The sequence below is a fragment of the Pavona decussata genome, unplaced genomic scaffold, assembly GCF_977016875.1.
Source record: "Pavona decussata unplaced genomic scaffold, jaPavDecu1.1 SCAFFOLD_64, whole genome shotgun sequence".
Classification (NCBI taxonomy): Eukaryota; Metazoa; Cnidaria; class Anthozoa; order Scleractinia; family Agariciidae; genus Pavona; species Pavona decussata.
The window spans coordinates 4,270,001-4,292,649 of record NW_028145484.1 but is presented as its reverse complement, the minus strand read 5'-3'; the positions used below and the strand labels follow the sequence as shown (position 1 = coordinate 4,292,649).

The 22,649-nt window shown below is 39.1% G+C and overlaps 4 protein-coding genes across 5 annotated transcripts in view; 2 read left to right on the top strand and 2 right to left on the bottom strand.

Moving 5' to 3' along the window:
- Positions 1-971: 971 nt before the first annotated feature.
- LOC146478580 (uncharacterized) lies at positions 972-6,179 on the bottom strand. Of its 2 annotated transcripts, XR_014865139.1 has the most exons (6): positions 6,064-6,179; positions 5,938-5,981; positions 5,761-5,838; positions 5,369-5,423; positions 1,677-4,117; positions 972-1,631 (listed from the first exon to the last, which is right to left on the bottom strand). XR_014865139.1 is itself a non-coding variant. In XM_085112175.1 (5 exons), exons 1-5 carry the CDS (start codon positions 6,130-6,132, stop codon positions 3,377-3,379), a joined length of 987 nt encoding a protein of 328 aa, XP_084968301.1. In that variant the 5' UTR covers positions 6,133-6,179; the 3' UTR covers positions 972-3,376. The 2 variants fall into 2 exon arrangements, 1 of the variants encoding a protein (XP_084968301.1); XM_085112175.1 differs by having other exon boundaries at positions 972-4,117.
- Positions 6,180-8,146: 1,967 nt separating this feature from the next.
- On the bottom strand, positions 8,147-14,112 carry LOC146478579 (uncharacterized). Its single transcript, XM_085111727.1, has 6 exons — positions 14,013-14,112; positions 12,930-13,254; positions 12,560-12,640; positions 11,509-11,746; positions 10,199-10,987; positions 8,147-9,881 (listed from the first exon to the last, which is right to left on the bottom strand). Exons 2-6 carry the CDS (start codon positions 13,212-13,214, stop codon positions 8,791-8,793), a joined length of 2,484 nt encoding a protein of 827 aa, XP_084967853.1. The 5' UTR covers positions 13,215-13,254; positions 14,013-14,112; the 3' UTR covers positions 8,147-8,790.
- A 1,873-nt stretch (positions 14,113-15,985) lies between these two features.
- Positions 15,986-18,761, top strand: LOC146478578 (uncharacterized). The gene is made up of 2 exons (XM_085112174.1): positions 15,986-16,659; positions 17,230-18,761. Exons 1-2 carry the CDS (start codon positions 16,119-16,121, stop codon positions 17,274-17,276), a joined length of 588 nt encoding a protein of 195 aa, XP_084968300.1. The 5' UTR covers positions 15,986-16,118; the 3' UTR covers positions 17,277-18,761.
- Positions 18,762-19,776: 1,015 nt separating this feature from the next.
- LOC146478576 (disheveled-associated activator of morphogenesis 1-like) overlaps positions 19,777-22,649 on the top strand; it is a 20,602-nt gene continuing 17,729 nt past the window's right edge. The window contains exons 1-2 of the mRNA XM_085112155.1: positions 19,777-20,377; positions 21,464-21,553. Coding sequence (XP_084968281.1) covers positions 20,216-20,377; positions 21,464-21,553 — 252 coding nt within the window. The 5' untranslated portion in view covers positions 19,777-20,215. The remainder of the gene's footprint in view (positions 20,378-21,463; positions 21,554-22,649) is intronic.

Genomic DNA, 22,649 nt, shown 5'->3' with positions numbered 1-22,649 from the left:
TTTTCCAAGAGTACTTTTTTTGTAAGTTTTTTTTAAAAAATTGCTATCACAATATTAAACGCTTTTTTGCGATTAAAATGCGGTTATGTACAAAAACGACGAAAGAACGCCACTTTTTGCCAAATTATGAAAATCTTTGTTAATTTTCAAATTTTTCGTTTAAGTAAAAAAAAAATGTTAAAACGGCGATACTTTAAAAGTTACCTTCTTTTACCGTCATATTTTCCTTCCTCAAAAAATTAATTACTATCTATTTAAATTCTGAAGGTGTTCAAAAAACATTTCAAAGTCCGGACGTGTTATTTTGGCGGAACCTGGATCTTTCCGGCAAGCAAGAGTTAAACGACAATAAAAATTTCGCGGAAATTAACACAATGGTCATATTCTATATATCAAATTAAGCTGGGAGGAAATAAACGTTTTGTTGCTGTATGTAACTAGCTTTTATATATGATATATATAACTTTTTTGGACATTTAGATTTAAAAATAACATTTTTGCGTGTAATGTAACACGTACTAATGTGGCAACAATGCTAATGTGAGAGAAGGAAATTATTGGTAAGAAAATAAAGCGAAAAGAAGCGTTTTCGTGGAATAAACAGTTCTCGGGTTCTTGAGAATAAAATCTCTTATCAAACGTGAAAAGTGCATTTCAATTTCACTTTTAATAAATTTTCCAAGTTCCTTCATTACTTACAGTCTTTTGTGATCTTTGTCAGTGAACTCGATGAAAAAGAAGCACATGGAGTGGATATTCGCTATTTCGAGAAGGGAGCCGTTAAAAGGGTTTCACAGAAAGCCTTCAGTGTTTCTGGTGCCAAATACGCTTCACGGAATAAGATTTTCACAAAAAAATTCCATCGCCAAAATCGTTTGGCAAAGTAAAATGAACTCAGTTCTACTATTCCATTTAACTTGAAATTTCTTTCGTTTGGTCAGAGCAATTACTTTAGTTTTAGTTAAACGACACTCAGTTGAAACCGCTCTCAAGAGCTCGTTTAATAAGCATTAGTTACAGTCAGGTTTTCACGGATATCTCTTCCTAGCATTCTGTCCGCAAAATCCATTATAAATTACATCTAACTTTGTTCATTATTATCTAACTACCGTAACAAGATTTCATAAAACTGTATTCTGTTCAACGAATTTTTATCCTCCAATGTAAATAACGCCTTTCTGTTAAGCCAATAAATAGTAAATAGCTCGTTTGTAACTTTCTTTACGTATATAATGATATATTGTTCAAGTCTCCTTTGAACCGATTTTTCAACGATTCTCAAGCTGCGTTCAGATGTGGCCTTTGAAGACTGTGACTCGTCCATGTTCTAACATTTAGTCTGAACCCACTTAACCACGCTTTATGAAGGCTTTCAATTAACCTCGATTTAGCGTTAAACTAACTCTAAGAACTAGAGCGGTTTTCAATCGAGTGTCGAAAATAATTGCGTTTTTGCTTTGGTTTTGCATTACTACGCTCTGTGATTGGTTGATAAAACTCGCGCCACTTCCTCAACCAATAAGATGTAAAACCAAAACTAATCGTGGCTCGCTCGGACGTGTTTTCCCGCGCTTGACGCCGCTTACATGTATTTACTTTGAATTCTGAGTGGTTTATTGGGCTGTTTGCACCTGTTGTGATTGGCCAGAGTAATTACTTTGGTTTGGTTTTACGACACTCGATTGAAAACCGCTCTAATTTAGACAATTACACTTTGCTACATGGTTTCTGGCAATGCAACAACTACAGTACATGAAACACCTTATTGTTAGTAATTTTCTACAAATGCATCGGATTTTGACCACGAATAATCATCGAGAATGCATCGAGGTTAAACGTTTTTTAAGACTTATGCAAATTCCCCTTGTGAAGACATGGCGAAAATCAGCCTTAAGTTTGAAGAAATACGAAAAGATTTTCTTTTATGAAGTAACATCTCTGTAAACGACAAAGGTGATTTTGATAAAATAAGTATCGAATATTAATACTCGACAAATATTTTCGGGCCAAAGTCTCAAACGTTGACCTTGTCGTCCTTGTGTTTCAGTGCTACTAAACTAGGCAAGATTTGCGTCAGAAACATTCTAAACAAACAAGGTGTGACAAGTTTTCTCTTTACGTACCCTTGCGATTCGCCCTTTTGTCGCTTGAATATCCTTAGGGGCGACTGACTACTATGAAAAAGTCGAATGCTAGTCATTTCGCCCACACGCAAACTCGCCCATGAGTCATGACTAGTCCATAAGCCCACAAACTAAGAAGCGTTTAAGATTTTGAATAAATAGCTACAAATAACAACTGGAAGGCTTTCAAATCGATTGAACTTTACGATATATTACGCTGACTTCTTCCCAAGTATTATATTCCTCGGATATTTTAGTGGTGGTGCATAGCCCGGCTATCAAATTCCTAACCGCATTTCATACCAAAATACATCATTTTTCCATATCTGAAATGGTAAATCGCACTTAATCAGAATGATATATCTTGGTTAATTCTCTCTCCGCTTCGTTTGAAGAAACAAAAAAATTAAATCAAAGCGCATTTTTGGCACGGTGACATCATTCCCAGCGTTAAATAGAGCAGTTTCCAATCAAGTGTCGAAAATAATTCCCGTTTGCTTTGGTTTTGTTTTACTGCGGTCTGTGATTGGTGAGCAAAACTTGCGCCCCTTTCTCAACCAATGAGAAGCAAAACCAAAACCAATCGTGACTTGGCCGCACGTGTTTTCCCGCGCTTTGCGCAGGTTACATGCATTTGCTTCGAATTCTGAGTGGCTCATTACGCTGTTTGTGGCCGTCGTGATTGGTCAGAGTAAATACTTTGATTTGGGCTTTAGGACACTCAATGGAAAACTGCTCTAAGCACCCCTCTCTCGTGTAAATGAATTAGTAGTGTACTCCCTTCGCAGATCTCCGCTCTCGTGGTTTTCTTTAAAAATAAACCCAGTTTCAGACTAAATCATCTCAGAAAACATACCCTTTGGAGCGGAATAGAGCGGTTTTCAATTGAGTGTCGAAAGTAATTTCGCGTTTGCTTTGGTTTCGCATTACTACGCTCTATGATTGGTTAACAAAACTCGCGCCACTTTCTTAACCAATGGGAATCCAAACCCAAACCAATCGTGTTTTGGCCGCACGCGTTTTCCCGCGCTTGGGGCCAGTTGCATGCACTTACTTCGAATTTTGATTGGCTCGTTGTGTTGTTTACATCTGTTGTGATTGGCTAGAGTATTTACTTTGGTTTTGGTTTTACGACACCCAATTGGAAACCGCTCTATACACGTGTACAGCTTATACTCGTTTCGTAGTCTTGTGGGCGAATTAGCTCTACTATTGGACGAGTTTGCATACGGGCGAAGAAATTTCTGTCCACACTAGCTCGGTCTGTCGGGTTCGGGGCCATAAAACCCTTCATACGCCGAGCATTCCTTTACTGTCACTGTTCCTCTTTCTGTTGTAACATCAGTGATTATCATACTATTGGCCAAGAATTCAAACCGAGAATAACGTGGAATCAACGGGCTCTTTTTCACTTCCGTGGGGGCTGCTCGCGGGGCCTCCTGCCTTGCTGCGCTGGCGGGGCTATTCGTTGAACTCACGGGAGCATCTTCAGCGCTTTTTTTCGTGTGCTTTTCTTTGTCGCTGGCTCCAGGTGTTTCAGTAACAATCGGCATTTCTTTGTCAGTCTTGATCGCGTTGGCGCAGTGGGCTGTATTGCCAGTCAAGTTGACAATGCTCGCTTCTTCTGGAACAGTCGACGAAGAGGCCATTTCCTTTAAGCCAAAGTCTTCCGTAGAAGTCACAGCAAAGCTGCTTTCATCTTCCATCGTGTTCTTTTGAGCTTTCTCTTCAACAGCCGCCGTAGTTTCATCTAGGTCTCCTTTCTCCTTTCCTGTCTCGGCTGCTGTGAACAGTGCAACTCCAGATTCGTCGGCGGGTGTTGGAGTGGCTTCGCTAATGCCTTCGTCTGTCTTCGGAACCGTTCGCTTTCTACGACGACGTTTTCGTTTGACGGGTGGTGCGAGAACTTCCTGCGATGATTCATCGATTTCACTGTCACTGTCATGTTCATTGACTTGTTCGATATCTAAGACTGGCTCGACATCTTCGGCTGGCTAGAAAAGGACAAGAAAAAAAACACTCCTTAGGAATTTTGAATTTTGAGCCAATTTATGATTACCCAATAAGTTTATTTCTGGTAATTTTAAAATATTAATCTTCCTAAGCTTTCTTCGAAAGCGTTTGATGAACAGGAACAAGGGAGCGGATACACCATTTGAGTCTGTGGCTGAAATCCTAAAGTGTGACCATTCAAATGAAAGCTACTGAGCCGAGTACTTTCCTGTGGTGCTGCTTGTTATGCCGTACAAGGTAGTTCTAAATTTTGAGTCTGTGGATAAAATCCTAACTGTGACCATTCAAATTAAATCTTTTAAGCGGTCCTTTCAAAGACACAAGTGTTCGAATTCAAATCAAAGCTAATGAGCAGTACTTTCTGTAGTATTCTTGCTTTTTTCTAAGTTCTTCTAAAGTAGACACTTTTGTTAGCAGACTGAGTAATTGGTGAAACGAGGTGTTTTTTTGGTATAGGAACAAATAGCCCATACTTAATTATTATTATTTTATTTATTAGTATAAAAGAAAAGGGTCAATAAGCCTTTAGGCTCCGTGTAAGATGTTCATAACCAATTAAAATTCAAAACATTAGATGCTGCAATCAATTACATTATTTAATAATTCAACCCATGCCAAAAAATCGCTAACCACGATTTCGAGTTTGACATAGATAGGCTTCGCCGTAATAAAGCAGATTTTGCCTTACATGTAACAACGTTATCTTTCACTTATGGACAATGTATGTATCCCCCGTTAAAATATCTATTATAATGAAAATTAAACAAAAATAACACAAGAATTAGCATTTTACTGAAACGGGAAGAAACACGCTCGAAACCCTTTCATTTTCGTCGGCACCGTGTTGACATGTTAAAGTTTTAATTTCAATAATCTCGCTGTAGAAAATATAAAAAGAGCCATTGCTATGTCTATTATGATCAATATTTTAGCTTTCAAAAAAATGAGTGAATGAACGCAGTTATGCAGAATACATTTTTGCAAATTAAAAGCTGTTAATGGCCAACAAAACCTGGCTTGTCTGTGACAGTTTGTCTCTGATAGATGTATAATTTGTACGATGGAAAACTATGTTTAAAATGTAAGATTAGAATGATAAAGATGATTAGTATTCGAGCTTGATTGCTAAAAAGTTATGCTGAAAGTCTTGTCAGATCAAACGAAGAATCAAAACATTTAAGACGTGTAGGAAGCTTAAGCTTTGTACAGCAAACAAATTTTTCTCTACTTACAGTCTCCTCGGAAACAATCATTCGCCTTTTCTTTCCTTTAAATTTCCCCTTCTTGCTATAGTTGGAAAACAAGAAATAAGTTAGGGGTACCAACACAGCATCTTTAATCACAGCCGGACAAGAACCTCCAAAATCAAACTGCGATCGTCTATTTCATTTTTATTTTGAACTGACGTCCATTTATTTAAATCAAACTCCCACAAAGGCGTAAGCCTTTATTACGACAAAATGATTATCAAAAGAGAACGATCGAAGTTCTTATTATTTTCCTGGATAACCCAAAGTTAGCTTCATGCTATTCGAATATCCTAAACCCGTGACTATAAAGGAACTCGGTCGCAGCGAATGGAAACAAACTTGTCTCGACGCATATTTAAAAATTTGCACTTTACCTCACAGCTAGCCGCTGCCGAAATGCTCGCAACAATCTTGGATCAAGAACATTTTCTTCTGGTTCCCAAGTGTTGTATCTAATTGGATTTGAACAGTAAAATCGACGATAAATACACCAAAATTCAGAAATATTCAGTGGTAAATAATTATGCACGTGAAATATTCACGAAGCTTACTTCTGCGAATAACCTTTCCATTTGATGAAGTACTCAACCTTTCCCTGCAAAACAAAGCGCCGTAAATCACTACATCAAGAAGGATTTTTCCACAGTAATACAGTACAAATTGCTCTCTGAACCTACCTCTCGAACCCTGCGCTTTAAGATCGTTTCGGCCGCATAGATCCCGTTGTTTTTTCCACCGCGATTCATGACTCATTGTCCACTCTGAAACGTGTTGTTTGTATTCATATTAGTTTACGGCACCGCATCCCATAATATTCTTCTACCATGCTGACGTCACGCGAACAGCTGCTTTCAAGCTACGCTTGAAACGCGAAAGAAAATCCCGGAAAAATGCAGCATTTACTCGGGATTTTTCTTCGCATTCCAAGAAACTTTTAAATAGCTTAATTCAGTTTTCGAAAATGTCCTTCATAATTCCGAGGATTAGTTTGGAACAGGCTCTGAAACACGCGAGCCCACGTCAATCTTTTCCGTGAGTCCATCGAGTTTTTGCTAGGCGGTGCTTAGTTTTGCGCTATGAGGATTTAAAGATTATAAAATCGACGCTTTTCAGAGAGTTTCAACCGATGTTTCGACAATGCTGCCTTCTTCAGGGTACAAAACTATACCGTTAAAGGTTGCGGTTTTGAAGGCAGTCCTAGCCAACCAAGAAGCAGGAGGTGCGGTTGATTTTTAAATATGGAACTTTTTTGTTAGTCCTAGTGGCCTAAATTTGATCAGGACTTTAGTTTTACTCGAATTTCTCGTTTTTCACTTGCTCGGCTCGCGCGCTGGCATGCACTGCCACGTGCGTTGCGCGCACGCGCGCTATTACGAATTCGGGCATGTGAGCTAATCTAACGAACTTTTTAACGGTATAGTTTTGTACCCTGAAGAAGGCAGCATAGCCGAAACGTCGGTTGAAACTCTCTTAACAGTGTCGATGTTATAATCTTTAAATCCTCATTAATTAACTACGTTGTGCAGTATTTCAATCTTTATTACCCTTAGTTTTGCGCTACTATTCGCTTCTGCACCGTCGACTATCGGCGAAAATGGAAATTAACTTTTTTCTTTCCAATTTTTGTGGCGGAATGTACCGTGCCGCAAATGATCCCTGAAAGGTCATGATCACAGAATTGAACCGCAAATGATCCCCAAAGTGGACCACAAATGATACCGTAAAAATTGTAATAATAACAACTTAATAAATAAAGTAAAAAAAAAAAAAACAAGGAATGGCGTGGATTTTTGATGATAGGAAGGCATGTGTGTGGCAAAAAGTTGTTAGTGACAAAAACTAACCAAAACGCAGATTACGTATACCGAGGTCAATTAAATTTTAGGGGACAAAATCCATAAATGCTATCTGTTTTAAAAAATAAATTAAGAAACATATTCCGATTTTTCTTTAGTATATTCCTAAGCGTTGCAGAGTCAATCCCTCAAGCCGAGCCACTGTGGAATCCGAGTGACATCAAGCTTTGAAATCAAAGGTCATATAAACCATGTGAGCAAGCCTCTCGGTGAAAAACAAAATCAAAAACAATTTTCGGTGCGGTGCAGGACACCGGGCATTCTACCTTGGGCGAGACACAACATGTTTAGCGCGAGAGAGAGAGCCGGCTAGAAGGAGAGAAGTTGTCGTGGCCGGCCAAAGGAGGCAATGCAATTGTTAGCAAGTTGTGATGACTTTCGGATCAGGATAAGACATATATATATATATACTCTCACTATTTATTTTTGTGTTCTCTCTACTGAGATAAAGGATTTGTTTAATTATTCAAAAAGGTGCAGTGATTTTCTGTTTTCCTTCGAACCAATGAAAGTATTTGGGCTTTCTGTGACTGAGTGTCTGATCTGTACGTCAATTTCACTTCTGCCACTCACCATGTAAACGACATTAAGGTCTGTCAAGGGCAGGAGCTTTTGGCTGATTGTCGCTCACGGAAACTAGGACAACTAGATGTCCTTGAAAGAAATTATATTAACTCAGAGAACATGTCTGCTGAATTTCAGAACATCAATTTTCCAAGGGAAACTATTAGGCCTCGGTTGTTCAAAGAGTGGATAACTTTCACAGCTAATAAGTCTCTATTTAACGGATTAAATATCAGTTGGAGTGCTGCTTATCATTTAGATAGCGATAAAGTCAGTATTGGCTCTTTAAACAACCGGGGTCAGATTGATAGTCCCGAGATCAAAGTACCAAATTGTCTTTTATTGTTCTTTTAGTGTTAAAATGTTGCAAAACACCGATCTGAGAACGCAGGAGACATACATACATACATAACATACTGTAAGTATTTTGCTTGGGTGCCCTTGGGTCGCTAACTGAAAAAAATACATCTACATTACACCAGGCTGATAAAACAAAACATCAAATTTCTTTTACTGGGCATATCCACTCATCGACATTCAAATCCTAGCACTTTGCAGGATGTTGGTCACATGAACTGACTACTGTAATGACCTATACTCTCCTATAGTTCGGTCATAGGTTCGACTCCTGTTGGGGGAACTTTGATTTTCTTTTTCCGAGTACGCCTGTGTCACTGACTGAAAAAACTCATCCACCATTTATTTAGCAGGTTAAAAGGATAACATCACATTTCAAGAGCGACATTCACCTCATACAGACTAACTGCTCTGGAAAAGGTTCTGGAGTACAAGGCTTAATGAAATTAGTTTCATTAGTACCAAAATCATTAAGAAAACTGTCATACTTCTAATAATAACAACGTGTCGGCCAAGATAAGTCTTGGGTGGAACCCCACCTTACTGGGTCATCTAATCTATAATGATGATGATGATGATGATGATGATGATGATGATGATGATGATGATGATGATGATGATGATTTACTAGTGATCATTCCCGCAGTAACAAAACTCTCTCAGATAAGGATGCGTACTTTTTATGCAGTCTGGTTGAGATCCATACCGGTTTATGCGGCTGATATGTTCATTCACCACAAAACGACCCTCGATAAGTTTAACGGATGCCTCGAAGATTCCAAAACCTGGTCTTGTGCGAAACCTTACTTGATAGCTACACTCACTGGAACTTGGTAAGTTTTCAAATTCTGGCTCTCCAAAACCTAATCCAATGCCATTTTTAATCCCTTTGAATGTATATAATTCGTCCCTGGGTGTTTCCTGCCAAGCAGCTAGAATAGCGTCTACCGTGAGACGCTTGCAAAGACGACTTACTTTTGCGTCTTGTGAGAGTAGGCTGTTAATGTGGTCAGCGACACGCAAAACACCAATACGGACATGCGCGTGCGTGACGTTCAGAGGCAACCATTGAATGCACGGACAAAGGTATTCGGGGATTTTAGCGTCTTGACATGTCCTGCTTCGAGGAATTTTTGAAAACAGGCTTAAACCGCGCGTAAGGTCTGAATGGGAAGGGTCTGAAGGATACTTTAAGATATGCATAAAAGTTGCGTGTAAATCTAACGGAGTCATGATAACTTCTGTGTTAAGTTTAAGGTTGTTTACCAGCTCTGGGTATTTCAAGCGGAAACTAGCTGGGAGGACGATAGACAACATCGGTAACCTCTCCTCCAGTTTCCCCTGCGTTGTGGATCGGAACTCCCCAGTGCGTGCTCCGTGGTCTCCCATGACAACAAGCATGGTGTCCTTTAAGAACCCTGAGTCCCGGATTGACTTCAAAAACTCATAGACGTCTTCAGCAGCAGCGCTGAGTGGCATCACGTTTTCCTTGTGGAGAAGACTGCTCAGAAACGTAAAGCCAAATTTAGGAGTGACCGGGTATGCTCTCAAAAAGCTTTTCAGGTATTCAAGTTGTAGTTTGTGTTGGGGTTGCGCATTAATGCAGTTTTCATGAAGTTGTCCGCCATTCAGTTTGTGCGGTACAGCTGACCAAAATGGACGCGCGTAATGATCGCAAGGTGGCTCGCTAAAACCAGTTAGTCTCATGTTAAAAGTACCTGAAAAAGGAGAAAAAAGAATTGAATGAAGCCAAGTGAAAATCTTGATACAAAAAGTCACGATAAATATATATATAGTCCTGTGTACCACGCCACACTTTGTATTCGGAGAAATCGCTAATAATCAATCCCACAATGGTAATAATGACGCTTGATATTTGTATTAAAGTGGAAAATGATATGAAGGACAATGGGGAATGTGACTTTTGAATCTAGTTTGAGCGTTTATAAGATAGAATACCGCACCTATATATATAGCTCTTCAAAAAAGAAACATTTAAAACTCAGGCAAATAAAAGAAATTTCTATTGCGTTACCTATGGGTGGTGCATCTTCGCTAAACATGGTGGCATAACCATACTCCTTTAACGTCTCAAAAATAAATGGCCACTCATCCACCATCCCCGCGCCCTTGAATCCTCTCCGCGCTTCGTGGAGTTCAGAATTCTCCTCTATAGTCCTCCCCGTCAGGAGTGCTGTGAGCTGGGGAGTGGTCGCCTCGCCAACAAGAGAAAATCCCTTGAACATAAACGCCTGCAGTTCGTCACGAAGAAACTTGTAGGGGCTCGCTAGAAGACGCTGAAAGGTTGGGTACGATGTTTGATCAAATCCTAAGATAACAATATTCAATGGTAAACCAGCTTTTTGTAGAGGAGATCGCTGTAATACTTCCGTTTTAGGAATAACCTGCGCGTGAAAATCTGTTTGTGTCATTCCATTAAAGAACACAGCGTTGACTTGGATGAAGTCGTGATTTATTTTCTTGACTCTTCCTTTATACTTGAGAGGCTTAGGCTCTCCCAGCGAAAATCCGTCGTCGGATCCGTCGGCATTTGGGTGTATCGTTTGAAAGGAAATTTCTCTTAAAGGAGCACCTCTATCGTGATTTATAATGACCTCGAGGGAGCCATCATGAAATTTGGTGAAGAGCGTTGCTTCGCGCTCACAAGTCATCGGGGCCTTGGTCAAGAAATACATCATAGAACTTTTTTCAAAAGGATCAATGTCGGGGAGGAGACACCCCACTTCTCTTGCCGACTTGTGGGACTTGCGGGACTGTTTTTTGGTTTGTAACCCTCCACATTTAACTCCGGTGACAGAGAATTCTAAAAGTACACAAAAAACACACAAAGAAAAAATAATTAAGTTCTGTACAATCACAACTTCTCAAAGTGGTGCTTGGGATAACGTTACTTGAAGAAGGGATAATCCAATGCATATTTGTGCAGTTTTTGGTTTGATCCAAACTTTGACGCTAAAATAATCCTCCCCCCCCCCCCCCCCCTCACCCCCACAACTCACGCGAATATAAGTTCGAGACCTGCAAGTAGGATTAGGTTTTTCAAGCTGTTTCTATTAAGCCCCCCACTCCCCTGCACAACCCACGCGAATACGCACGTTGACACACAAAGATTTTCCACAGTATGTGCAGACTAAAATATCGGGTTTTTTTTCTATATCTCACTACAATCTTTGCAATCCAATCTTTACAATCTTTTTTTCCATGATTTCTTCTACAGACACACCTGTAACCTTTTCCAATAACAAAAAAAAATCAATTTTATAAATTGAGTGAAAGGGATTTTAGTGAGAATATTCAGACTAAGGAGAAAAATGTCCTACTTACCAAGATTAGCCATGAAACCAGGCTTGACATATAAGGTGGACATTTCACCCCAAGAAAGAAGAAAAGCTGGTTCCAACAAAGTAACAAATGAATTTAAAGTCTCTGTAGGTTTGTAGATTGCTTTGCACTTCTTTTCAGCAAGCTCGCAGAATCCAACAGCTTCCATCTCGGATTCGAAGGCTTTTCCAGGTACAGCAAGGTCACTGTCAAACCTGTTGATGATTTTTACGTTCTTCAGCTGATGAAGAGATGTAGAAAGTCATACTGTTAGATTGCATAGGGGCATGTCTTATTATTCAAGGGCTAGGGCTTATATATTATAATTGGAAAGAGGTTTGCGTCTCTGTTTTGGGAATTTATTTTTGAGCGGGCATATCTTAGGAGGAGCTTATATTTGAATTTTTTACGGTATTAATCTTTTGTCGAAAGTACTACTAATAATAACATTTCTAATGCGCAAATTTCATGAAATGTTCAAATGCGCATGACAAGATTAAAAACGGAATAAAAAGGCTAAAAAGCTAAAATTACAATTAGTAACAGTAAACTTACAATGATTTTAAAAAGCTAAAATTACAATTTGACACTCTGATTACTGCATGTACATGTAAAATTTGACGGCTCCAGCTAACTATTGATTGGTTGGCAAAACTCAAGCCACTTTCTCTAGAAAACCAATCGTGACTTGTTCGCACGCGTTTTCCCGAGCTTGGCGACGGGGACATGTAGTTACTTCGAGATCTGATTGGTTCACAAGTATTGTTCATGCTCGTTGTGATTGGTTAGAGTCATTACTTTGGCTTTGGTTTTATGATGATCATGCTCAATGCATGAGAACTTCTCTAAAATGGGCAATTTATCAATTCATCAATCGTAGTTTGTTTGTAGCAAATGCCGCAAAATTATGTAACACCAGACGCCCATGAGCTCCTGATAAAACATATTCGCATCACTGCGTTTATTACCACTTGATTTCACCGGATCCGTGATCCTGGGTACAAGAATTGACATGCAACAGACACAGAATCCATAGAACTTATTGTTTGCTTACTTCGATGTAGTCCTGAAGGGTGGCCTGTGATGGCTGCCTGTGCTCATGATCATGGTCTACCTGTGCTATTGGCATCTTTTCCTTCACGAGAAAAAAAAACATCTTAATATTTTGAGTCAGGAAAGAATTGCCATGATTTAAATTAACGTCTGCTTCTAAGTAAAGGAAAAACCTCAGACTCTACTGGCTAACTAGTACGCAAATGTTTACAGGTGTCATGTTGGAACGTCGCTGACTGATTAATCCAAGTTAATCAGAATGCACCTTTTTACTTTGTAAGATCGTTATAGAAATAAGACGGTAATGCATGTAATTCTAACTTTTAACAAAGTTGTGTAATAAAATGGGGGGTTCTTTTATTTTGGCTTACCTCCTTCTCCTCCCTTTTTGGTGGAACTGTCGCCTTTCTTGTTTGAAGACTTGAAAGATGATCAATTTTTCTAGTCGCTTTCGAAAGCCAAGGCTTCGCTGGGAGAGTATGATTCAAAGATCTTCGCTTACTTGTGTAACTTAGTTCCGATGCATTTAATTCCAGTTCTCCTTCACTCCAGTGATTTACTTTCCACAAGAACATTAGATTGATCAATGCCATCACAGTCGCACTAACTATAAGACATCTACGCCCTCGTAACATGTGCAGAAAAAAACACTTCATCTTTTGAATGATTCCAGCCTTGTTAGTTCACAGTGTATTCCTTAAAAGGATCGTATAAACCAGTAAGTTAAGCCAAATATATCTCAAGAATATCTCCCTATCTACTTTAAACTATAATTTTATTATTTTTACTGACTAATGTTTGTCAGGGATCGTGTAGGAGTAGGATTCTTTGCTATTTTCGAAATTGAGGTATCTGGCGGGCTCTTGGTGTTTTTGTTTACGCTAAGGCAACGTTTATGCGACAAAGCCAAGAAAAAGGTATTTAAACTAATCTCCTCCCCATTCCTAACCTCCATTCACGGCCTTTTCAAGAAGGGAGAATCCCTGGGACCGAGTGTTGTCTGATCGTTCAGTTTACGCCGATTATTTGAGTCATATACTGAGTATGAAGAAATACATGAGTGTTTAACTCTTCCTCTCACAGAATCAACTCGTTGTTGATACCATGTAGAATCCACGGTTCCGACCTTTGAATGAGCGGAGGAAACAATAAACTGCAACTACCTCGCTCATTCAGGAAAAAAAGCTTTTGAGCGGAACGTTCATTGGGTGCTGTTTGTTTCGCGAATTTTTGCCACATAAATCAGTGTGTGAGTGTCATCTTTACTTGTTTTGATCGGGGTTACTATTGGGTGTGAAAGAGTGAAGAAACACCAGGCTTATGAGACCTACAACGTTCCGTTTTGATGAAATCATAGGTAATTACATGTGATCTACGAAACTGCAGTAATAACGTTATACACCTGTCTATAGTCAAGAACGACAAAGATACTAATGAGACAAGATATTACTTACCTCTAAGTGTAACGGCAAGTGCATCAACGCAGAATTTTTACGGCAAAGAGGCCATAGAATCATTGGCCAGATGACTGTTTGATGTTAACTAAGGTTAAATCCTTAATGAATAAAGTTAGGGATACACTTCAACCTCTACTCAGCTGTGATAAATAATCACAGTAATACTGAATAATGCATGAAAACGCGAGGCGATCACATAAAGCTGAGACAACAAAAGTGACGTGTAATACAACCAAGTAACATCTTTTTAATGAAGTTTTCGAATCCTAATAAATTTAACCTTTTAGGACTTTCTAAAAGTTCTTCCAATATGATTTTCCCACCTGTTTGTTTTTCGTTCTACGACGGAAATCGCCAAATGAGCCTGTAAAATCCACTCGCGACCTCTTTCGATAAAACAGTATAAAATCAGTTTTTATATCAGTATAAAGCTTGAGTCGACCTTTGGCAACTTTGACAATGAATTTTAAACCAAATTTTCAGTCATTTTCAAGTTTATTACACTGAAAATAAACTCACCGGATCTTGTAGTTAAGAATGTAAATTATAATATAAAAGCAAAATTAATATAAAAAAGAAAACAAGACTGATTTCACTCACAGGGAAATATATTGTCTTAATCACCACCATCATCATTAATTAATATTATAATTTTAAACGAAAAATGACAAATTTGGTACTGGTGGGGTGCTCTCTTGTAGATCACTGGATTACAAATGGATAAACAATTGCGGAAACGGCATTCAGTTTTATATAAGTGAACATTTTCCCGAAAAATGTTTCTGCAATTGCGCGCACAGGGAATTACCTTACAATGCGGCTGCTGTTACCGGGTTCTCTTAGACAAAACTGACCAGTCAGATTGCAGGATACGAATAGTGAATAATTCAAAACCGGGGTTTCAATTGCTGTTTTCCTACCACTCGTGATTGGCTCAATCGGCTCCGGTTGACATTCACTTTTTTTGTCCTGTAATCTGTTTGGTCAGTGACCCTGGTAGCAGTAGTGGCATTGTAAAATTCTAATAAGTCCTCCGAAAATAATCCCCCCCCCTCCCCTCTCCCTCCCCAATCTCAGATGCAAACTTCTTTCCGATAACAGTAATAGCCCTCCTGAATATAAATCTGTGGCCTATTACGCCAAGCTGGGAATAAAACCCGGCCTGTCTTCCCGTTTGATAATTTAGACCGTGATGGCCACTACACCAAGTATCCACGAAACAAACAGTTACATCACACATCACATCCTCGAGACGCAGTTTGTCGAAACGTGTGTTGAAATTCATCTTTACAGCGTTGTTCACTGTGAAATACACTATCACGGTTAATTTGTCAGTTGTGCGTCTTCGCGTCAATACAAGCCCAATGTTGGTTGCTATCTTAGTAAGGGAAATACAGCACAGTCTGTAAATTGCAATTAACTTCCAAATGTTGTCCTATTTTTAACTCATAATAGCTATGAAAACCGGCGAAAGACGAGCTTAATTGTGGGTTGGCGTCAGAAGTCATATAAGTAACATAAGAAGAACTCTTGTTTAATATTTGGCTGACTTGGCCTTTATCGCTTCGGGCTTATCAGAAAAACCGTCTGAGTATACAAAAGGAAAGAATTAAGGCTAAAATGACCTTCTAAACGGCAAAAACAGAGCACTGAATTAAAACTGGCCAGAATGATTCATTTTTAACAATGGACACAAAGTCGTGACTCAGTGTTAATTATCTGTTAAGAAACTCTTGTACCATGATGATATAAGAGAAATGTAACCTGCTTTAATATCCCTCAGTGATTACATGTCATTTAAACAGAATAAGCGTTTATTGCCTTTGCTGATAACGTCATCTTGTAATTCCTTCTTTTGTCAATAATGTTCATTTTTCACCAATCACAAAAGGGACGACATTTGTCTTCGACTGTCGATTGTTTTAAAAGTTGTAACATCTGTTTTTGACTGGCGTTTGTGGTATCTGCAACAGTGGTTTCTAAGCTTACGGTCAAGCTTTTGTTTCGATTTGTGGTTTCTTTGGCTTCGGGTGGTCTAGGCAAATCAAAAAAACAACGAAACGGCACGGATTTGGCGGCTTTAAAGCCATAAGTAACTTAGCAATGAAAGACGACAAATTGTCGCACTTCAGTGATACGACGAGAGAAACATTTACCGCTCATCACATCCGCATGTATCCAATGTTTAACTCGTCGAAAAACAGCAATACTTGTATCAACGGAATTAGCACGAGGCTTCATCACCGGAAGATTCGGAATGCGATTAAGAATACCAAGGCCAGTTTTGTCGAAAATCTTGAGCTTCAGAGAAGTTTATCTTTTGCAAGTCCAGGAGGATTTCTGTTTCGTTTGAACAAAGATGATGGAGTAAAGAGCCTAACGCAACGGGATCCCGCAAAAATAACGCTACAAGAGAAGAGAATCAGCTCTGGCCAAAATGAAGGAGAGTTTTTCAGGAGTAGAGTTGGTCAGCCGGATGTGTCGTCTATAATAAGACAGAGTATATTACAAAGAAGCAAGCTCGCTCTTGGGTCTGCAAGCAACTTTAAAGACCTTCGCATCGAAGGGGAAACAACATTTCTGTTGAAAAATCCTCAAAACCATGGCATGGACAAACCTCCAATTAGTTTGAAGCCAAGAAAGGGTAAAATTTTACCACCGTTAGCAAAACACAGAGCCCATGATAGGTCTCAAAAACAAAAAACAATTACGGAATTAAAAGATACCTCGCTTTCTTTGGATGGTAATCAGATATTGCCGGCTGCGAAACAAGACGTCTCGGTTGAAAACAAAATGGAAAATAAATTATCGAGAAGAGCGCATAGAGTAGCGGACAAAACAAAATGCAATAGGAATGGTTTCATTTGTTTTGGAGGTGAAGAAATGATTTCAGATAGAACACAGGGGAAGCGAACAATAACAGTATTTCTGCCAGTTATTTCAACAGATGAGCAGTATTGATGATAGCAAGACAAGGAAAAGCGGTTTCTACGTTTCTTTTTTTTAGCAAAATATGTCACCAAGTGTGTTGTCAGTTTGCAGGTGAACATGAAACTAAGTGACAGTTAACAGGTTAAATAACAAACTGATGTCGAAATTGTCACGTCAAGTTAATGAAAGTCAAACACGATTGCTAGTCAGTTGTGTCTTGTAAAATAGACATATAAATGAGGACTTTTAATGTTCCTCATACTTTTCTCACCCTCGTCCCCAGGTCTTCTCAATCACCAAAGGAAGGACCCTGGGCGGATTTCTGAATAGCCTCCTTCGAGCCTCATTCTCAGTTGTCCTTGGCGCGCAATCGAATGTCGATAGTGGAAGACGCTCGATAAGCCAGTGAAGGCTTGGGAATGAGACTGGTTCAAAACATAACGATGGGCAAGTATCACTAAAAATTACAACCAATCGATAACAAACGGAGTTTAAAAAGCTTTTTAGGTCTTTTAAGTTCATTTTTGAAACTTTCGAGAAACAGGCCCTTGTTTAATTCATTAAACAAGTGATTACAGGGTATTTGCTTGGGGCGCGAAACCATCGTCCTAACCACCCTACCCCTCTAGGGATCGCTTAGGCCCCGTTTATATGGAGAAAAGTTGTCCCGGGAAAAAGGGTCACCCTCCCAGCTGGGTCAACTTCAGCGAGCGTTTATATGAGAAAAAAGTTGACCCCTTTGCCCGAGCCAACAGCGCTCACGCATGCTCTGATTGTCTCGCCTTGACGGAAATGACCCGACTAGGCGAACCAAAGCGTTTATATGGAGAAAAGTTGGCCCGGCTAGGAGGGTTACCCTACCATCGAAAAAGGGGGACAGTTAGGCGGGTCACCCTTCCAGCCGAGCCAACTTAATTTTTGTTTCTCAAGTAAACGGTTCACCAAGTTTTGTAAGGAAATGTGGGAAAAGTTGGCTCGCCCAGGGTAGCTCGGGTAGGCGAGTGACCCTTCTACCCGGGACAACTTTTCTCAGCCTATATAAACGGGGCCTTAGTTTCCTGCTCTGATACAGTATAGCGACATGACAGGACCTAGAAGGGGAGGGAAAGGGGATTTTTATCTCAGACACAAAAAACCTATGCTCGTTTACAACAATCAACACGCTCAGTTTACGCTCGATAGAATTCCTCCCCCCTCCCTCCCTATTTTTACGCGCCTAAAGCTACGGCTTGATTGCAAATGAGTGAGTATATCTAGGATCGAAACTACCCGAAAGTGATTTTTGCATAACAAGGACCTTTTATTTCCTCATCGGAGGTTCTCTCATCTAAGGTAACTCTCGATAGTATCTTTAGTGAGATAGCATCGCCTCGAACTAGAAAAGATCGAAAAAAAAAAAATTCCCGCGTTGGGAGACATTTAGAGAGAATTAATTTAAGTGACTTCTAATCCGATTTTGCCTCCAGAAGATATGAAGCTTCCACTAATCTCTTATTAACGATGCTGATGTCTGGTAAGACGCTCAAGTGATTGAGTAGTTAACATCTGTTCTATGCCTGATAAATGTTTCCATAAAGTGGTTTGATTGAGAGGTTTTAAAAGCCTCTCACCTTTTAATTTCTTGTCTGTCCAATAGGTCAATTTAATCGCACCAAGTATTAGGTTAAGTCTGCCGTCTAGATTAACGAAGCAACTCAGTTCTGTGTCTGTACTGTGAAGCTGTCTAACAGCTGATACAACCGGAGTACTAGTAGGCAGGGACGCCCATCACAGAGCTACCCCACTCATTTTACCAGCTAGCTTACTATCTTCGTTGGTATCATAAGCTCCTGTATCGGTTTTAACTGTGTCCGGAGATAGATGGTAGAGTAAAGCAGAGTTTCTGACTTAGCAGTTATATAACACAAACGTGGACTGATGCGAATCAAACACAATCAAGTGACTGCGTGTTTCGTCTGTATGCGCAAGTTGTCATCATTTCATTTCCTGGTACTTTAAATGTCTTTGTGCTCTAAAAGGCAAATTTTAATTCATATTGTTTGTTTGATTGAACTGCTTTCATTTCCTGTCTCGAGTTATTAAAGCAACAAAAGGAGGAAAGGATTAATCGCCTTTGTCACGGTTTGTAAAAACAAGAGTTCATTTAATTTGGTGTTCAAGGTGAGAAAACTCAGTCAGCTAGCTATGACCAATGTCAGCCGCTACTGTGACACTCGACCGATTTTTGAGCGCACTGAATTACGAGTGAACAATTGTCCGTACAGTTGTACGGACTAAAACATTTTTTTTTCTGCACGTGTGTGGCCAGTCTCGACCACATGAACCCGAGAAGAATTATAACAACTTGCAACAACAACACTTTACCGGTTCAGTAAGTCAATCTGCCGAGTCAGGCCTGTTTTCAACAACGCCAGTTTTAAATCAAAACACTTTCGCGTTCTGAGTTCTAGATTGTAGACTGGAAATGGAAGAAAATCAGCGCTCCAACCATTTTGACTCAATTTTTACATAGGCAGTTTTCCTTTCCGAAAGGGAATTCGCTATGTTTTGGATTTAATTTTTTGGCATTTGCCCTCAGTTTACGTCACAAGGCTGGGAAACTTTTCAAAAATTTTGATCCGCCCTTTTCTCCGGAACTCGGCCGTTCTTTCGATTTGCTCAAGACATCCGCCGCCGAGCAGTAGTTTTGTTCAAAACGGAAGTGGGGCAAAAATTTGCATTTTAGCTACTTCCTTTCCATGAAATTAACCTGCATGATGCAATCAGACCTTCTTTCATGACAGTCTTCATTAACTCATTTTTAATCACGTTTCCCTGCGAGGCGAAGCGGTAATCATGGTAATAATTTAAAAGGTTTAGTAAAAATGAGAACCAATCAGAACAATGGACATTTCTTTCCTCTCTAGGGAGGAGACAGGATAAACTACGATAACATTTTTTGGTCCCACAACTGTAACTTTGAGTACTTTCAGCGAATTACTAGTCTTATGAAAGGAGAAACTGCGCCTTTTATTTGAAGTCTACGAACAAGGAAATACTTAGTATTCGACTTTCGAGTTGTTGTCTACCCCACCCCTCTCTAGACAGTCATATTTTGTGCCCCTTCAGAGTAGTAGCGTGAATATGCTGTTTTGGTTGGTCATTCAGCGAAGTTACTGACGATTTTTCCAAAATTGTTTCCCTTTTAGCGCCGTTACTTCTTTCCCGAAGGGCTTGATTGTCAGCTTAAACCCATGTTTCACGAAGAAAGATAGCACTGGCTTCATAAAATGCCTCGAAAGCAACGTGGCGTTGGTTGTTTTGGCTCTCGCTCCAATCACCCTGAAATTCGCTATGGCATTGACCATTCGCGGGGAATGCAATTCCTTCAGGACTTCTCTCAACCAATGCCAGAGGAAAGCGAACTCAATGCTAAATTTGCAGAGATTGTGGTAAGTGAAGGACCAACAAACTTTCATGTTTAGTTTGCGCGGCTCGAGTTTAAACCTCGATCAGTTTCACAACTTTAATGGTGCAATACTGTTCTTTGACATCAGAATGGAGGGAGGCGGTGTCGGTTCAAGAATGAATTTGTTGTTTATAATTTAAACACGTGCCAGGAGTTGAACATATCACCAGTTTTCTCTACTGGGAAAGGACAGTAATTCTTCTTATTGGAAAAGTTAAATCTCACATAAGGGAGCTTTGGACTCATATACTCAAAAGGTTCCATTGATGTATTCCCAATGGGCCTTTATAAGCTACTTCATCTGTGAATTGTAAAATTCCTGTCTTTCATTTCGTTTCAGTATCTCATAAGTTATATACTTCCCCAATTGATGATTCTGTACAAGTTACAATTTATACGATTCACAAATCAAAATTTTCTGATCGCTTCGTCGTCGTGTCTGGCAAGGGCGATTTTTCTTGTTAATACACATTTATTTCGGAGTCAAATTTCCCTAACTTTAATCTCAGATGTACAACTCATTGTGTTAATAAATTTATGCCTATACTTCAATTTATTTCTTTTCTGGCTGTTTTGCGACTCCGACTGTCAATAAATTTGTCTTTACAGTCATCGTTGGTCGAAGCGATTAAATCTTGACCATTGTCGTTCAAATAGATTTATCGATCGTGAGCATTGGTCATTGATCAATTCAAACTAGCGTCGCAAAACTTAAGTGGACAAAATAAATACTCGTTTGTCTACATGTCGAAATCGAATATTACTTATATTTCAAGTCGAATCGAATGTATAAAAGGAATTTTCTCACAAATTCCGTACTATAAAATCTTTAGTGAGAGCAATTGTCGTGAACTGGCTTGAATTCTAGAAAATCTGTGAATTCGTCACGAACCTTCTATATTCGTGTGCATCAGAGGATTTGCAATTAATGATAGACTGATCATTGAAATAGAAAAATTCTCTTTGCTACTACATGTATACTGTTGTTCGACGTAACACTTTGTCCCAATGTAGCGTAGATGTCAAGATTCATTATCAATATTTTGTTTTTGTAATGTTCTTCTTCTAGGAAGAACTTGACCTCACAGCTGTGCATAAGAAGGCTATGTTTGAACTGCCACCGGAGAAAAAATGGCAGCTTTATTTATCCAAGAAGAAGGTAAGATGACCTGTGTAGGAGGTTGAATTGAAAATAAAGGATTTTTATTTTGAAACCTGTTGATTCTCTGCATGATATTGAGCTAGTCCTTGTTTACACAATATTATTCGGGCGATGTTAAAATTTAATGGCTGTCATGTTTGACTGGGTTCGTGTCAAAAATTGCTAATTTTGGCTCTAATGAATACATAGACTTAAAATAATCATTTTTTGCAGCAAAAAATACAATTTTGTAACCCAGCTATTTATCGACAGATATAATAAATGGTAAAATGGAAGGGAAAATGGTGCATTTTTCCAACAAAATTGAGTTATGATTTTGTAGAAGTCGTGAATCACTCATTTGCATTTTGAGTGTGCATAATTTAATATATTGTCTTCCATGCAGCTGTTGTGAGTTTTAGCTGAACTAATATCACTTGTTGAATCGCGGAAATTGGTAGTTACACAAATGTAGTGTAGCTATGATTGCCATAAAATTCTATCAGCAGTAATCATAAGTTGAAAGCAATGTTGAACATTTCTGACCAGAACAGAATTATTATCCTCTGAGAGAACTGTTTTAAAATTCAATGAAGATCTTCCCTTGCTTTGTTTTCTGTGGTTAGACGAATATTGTCTCAGGCAAAACTAACCATCTGGCTGGTCTTTAAATATTCACTTTTATTTTGTTGTCGATAGTAATAATTTGGATTCCCTTGGGACTGTTTGGTTTGATTGCAGCAAACAAGACATATTCATATTTTCTTTCTGGAATGTTCTTGGTCAGTTGTTTATGTACACTGGGGCTATCATAAGCTTAATGCTGAAGCTGGTTTCAAAAGGAAACTAGCTGGTTATAAATGAAAGAAAAATACCCAATCTTGTTTGCTTTTGTCATTTTCAAACTCTGACCAAAGTAGCCGGCTGGCTGCCAGCTAGTAAAGATAACCCATACAAACTATTTAATAAGCGGCCATTTTTTTTTTTCTTTTGCTGTATTTTTTGCTTCAGTCATTTACCCCAGATGTCTTGGTTTTGCTTGGTCAAAACATTATCTTAAACAACTCCCGGTGTAGTGTCAAGTAACGTAGTAGAATTTCATCAAAACAAAGCC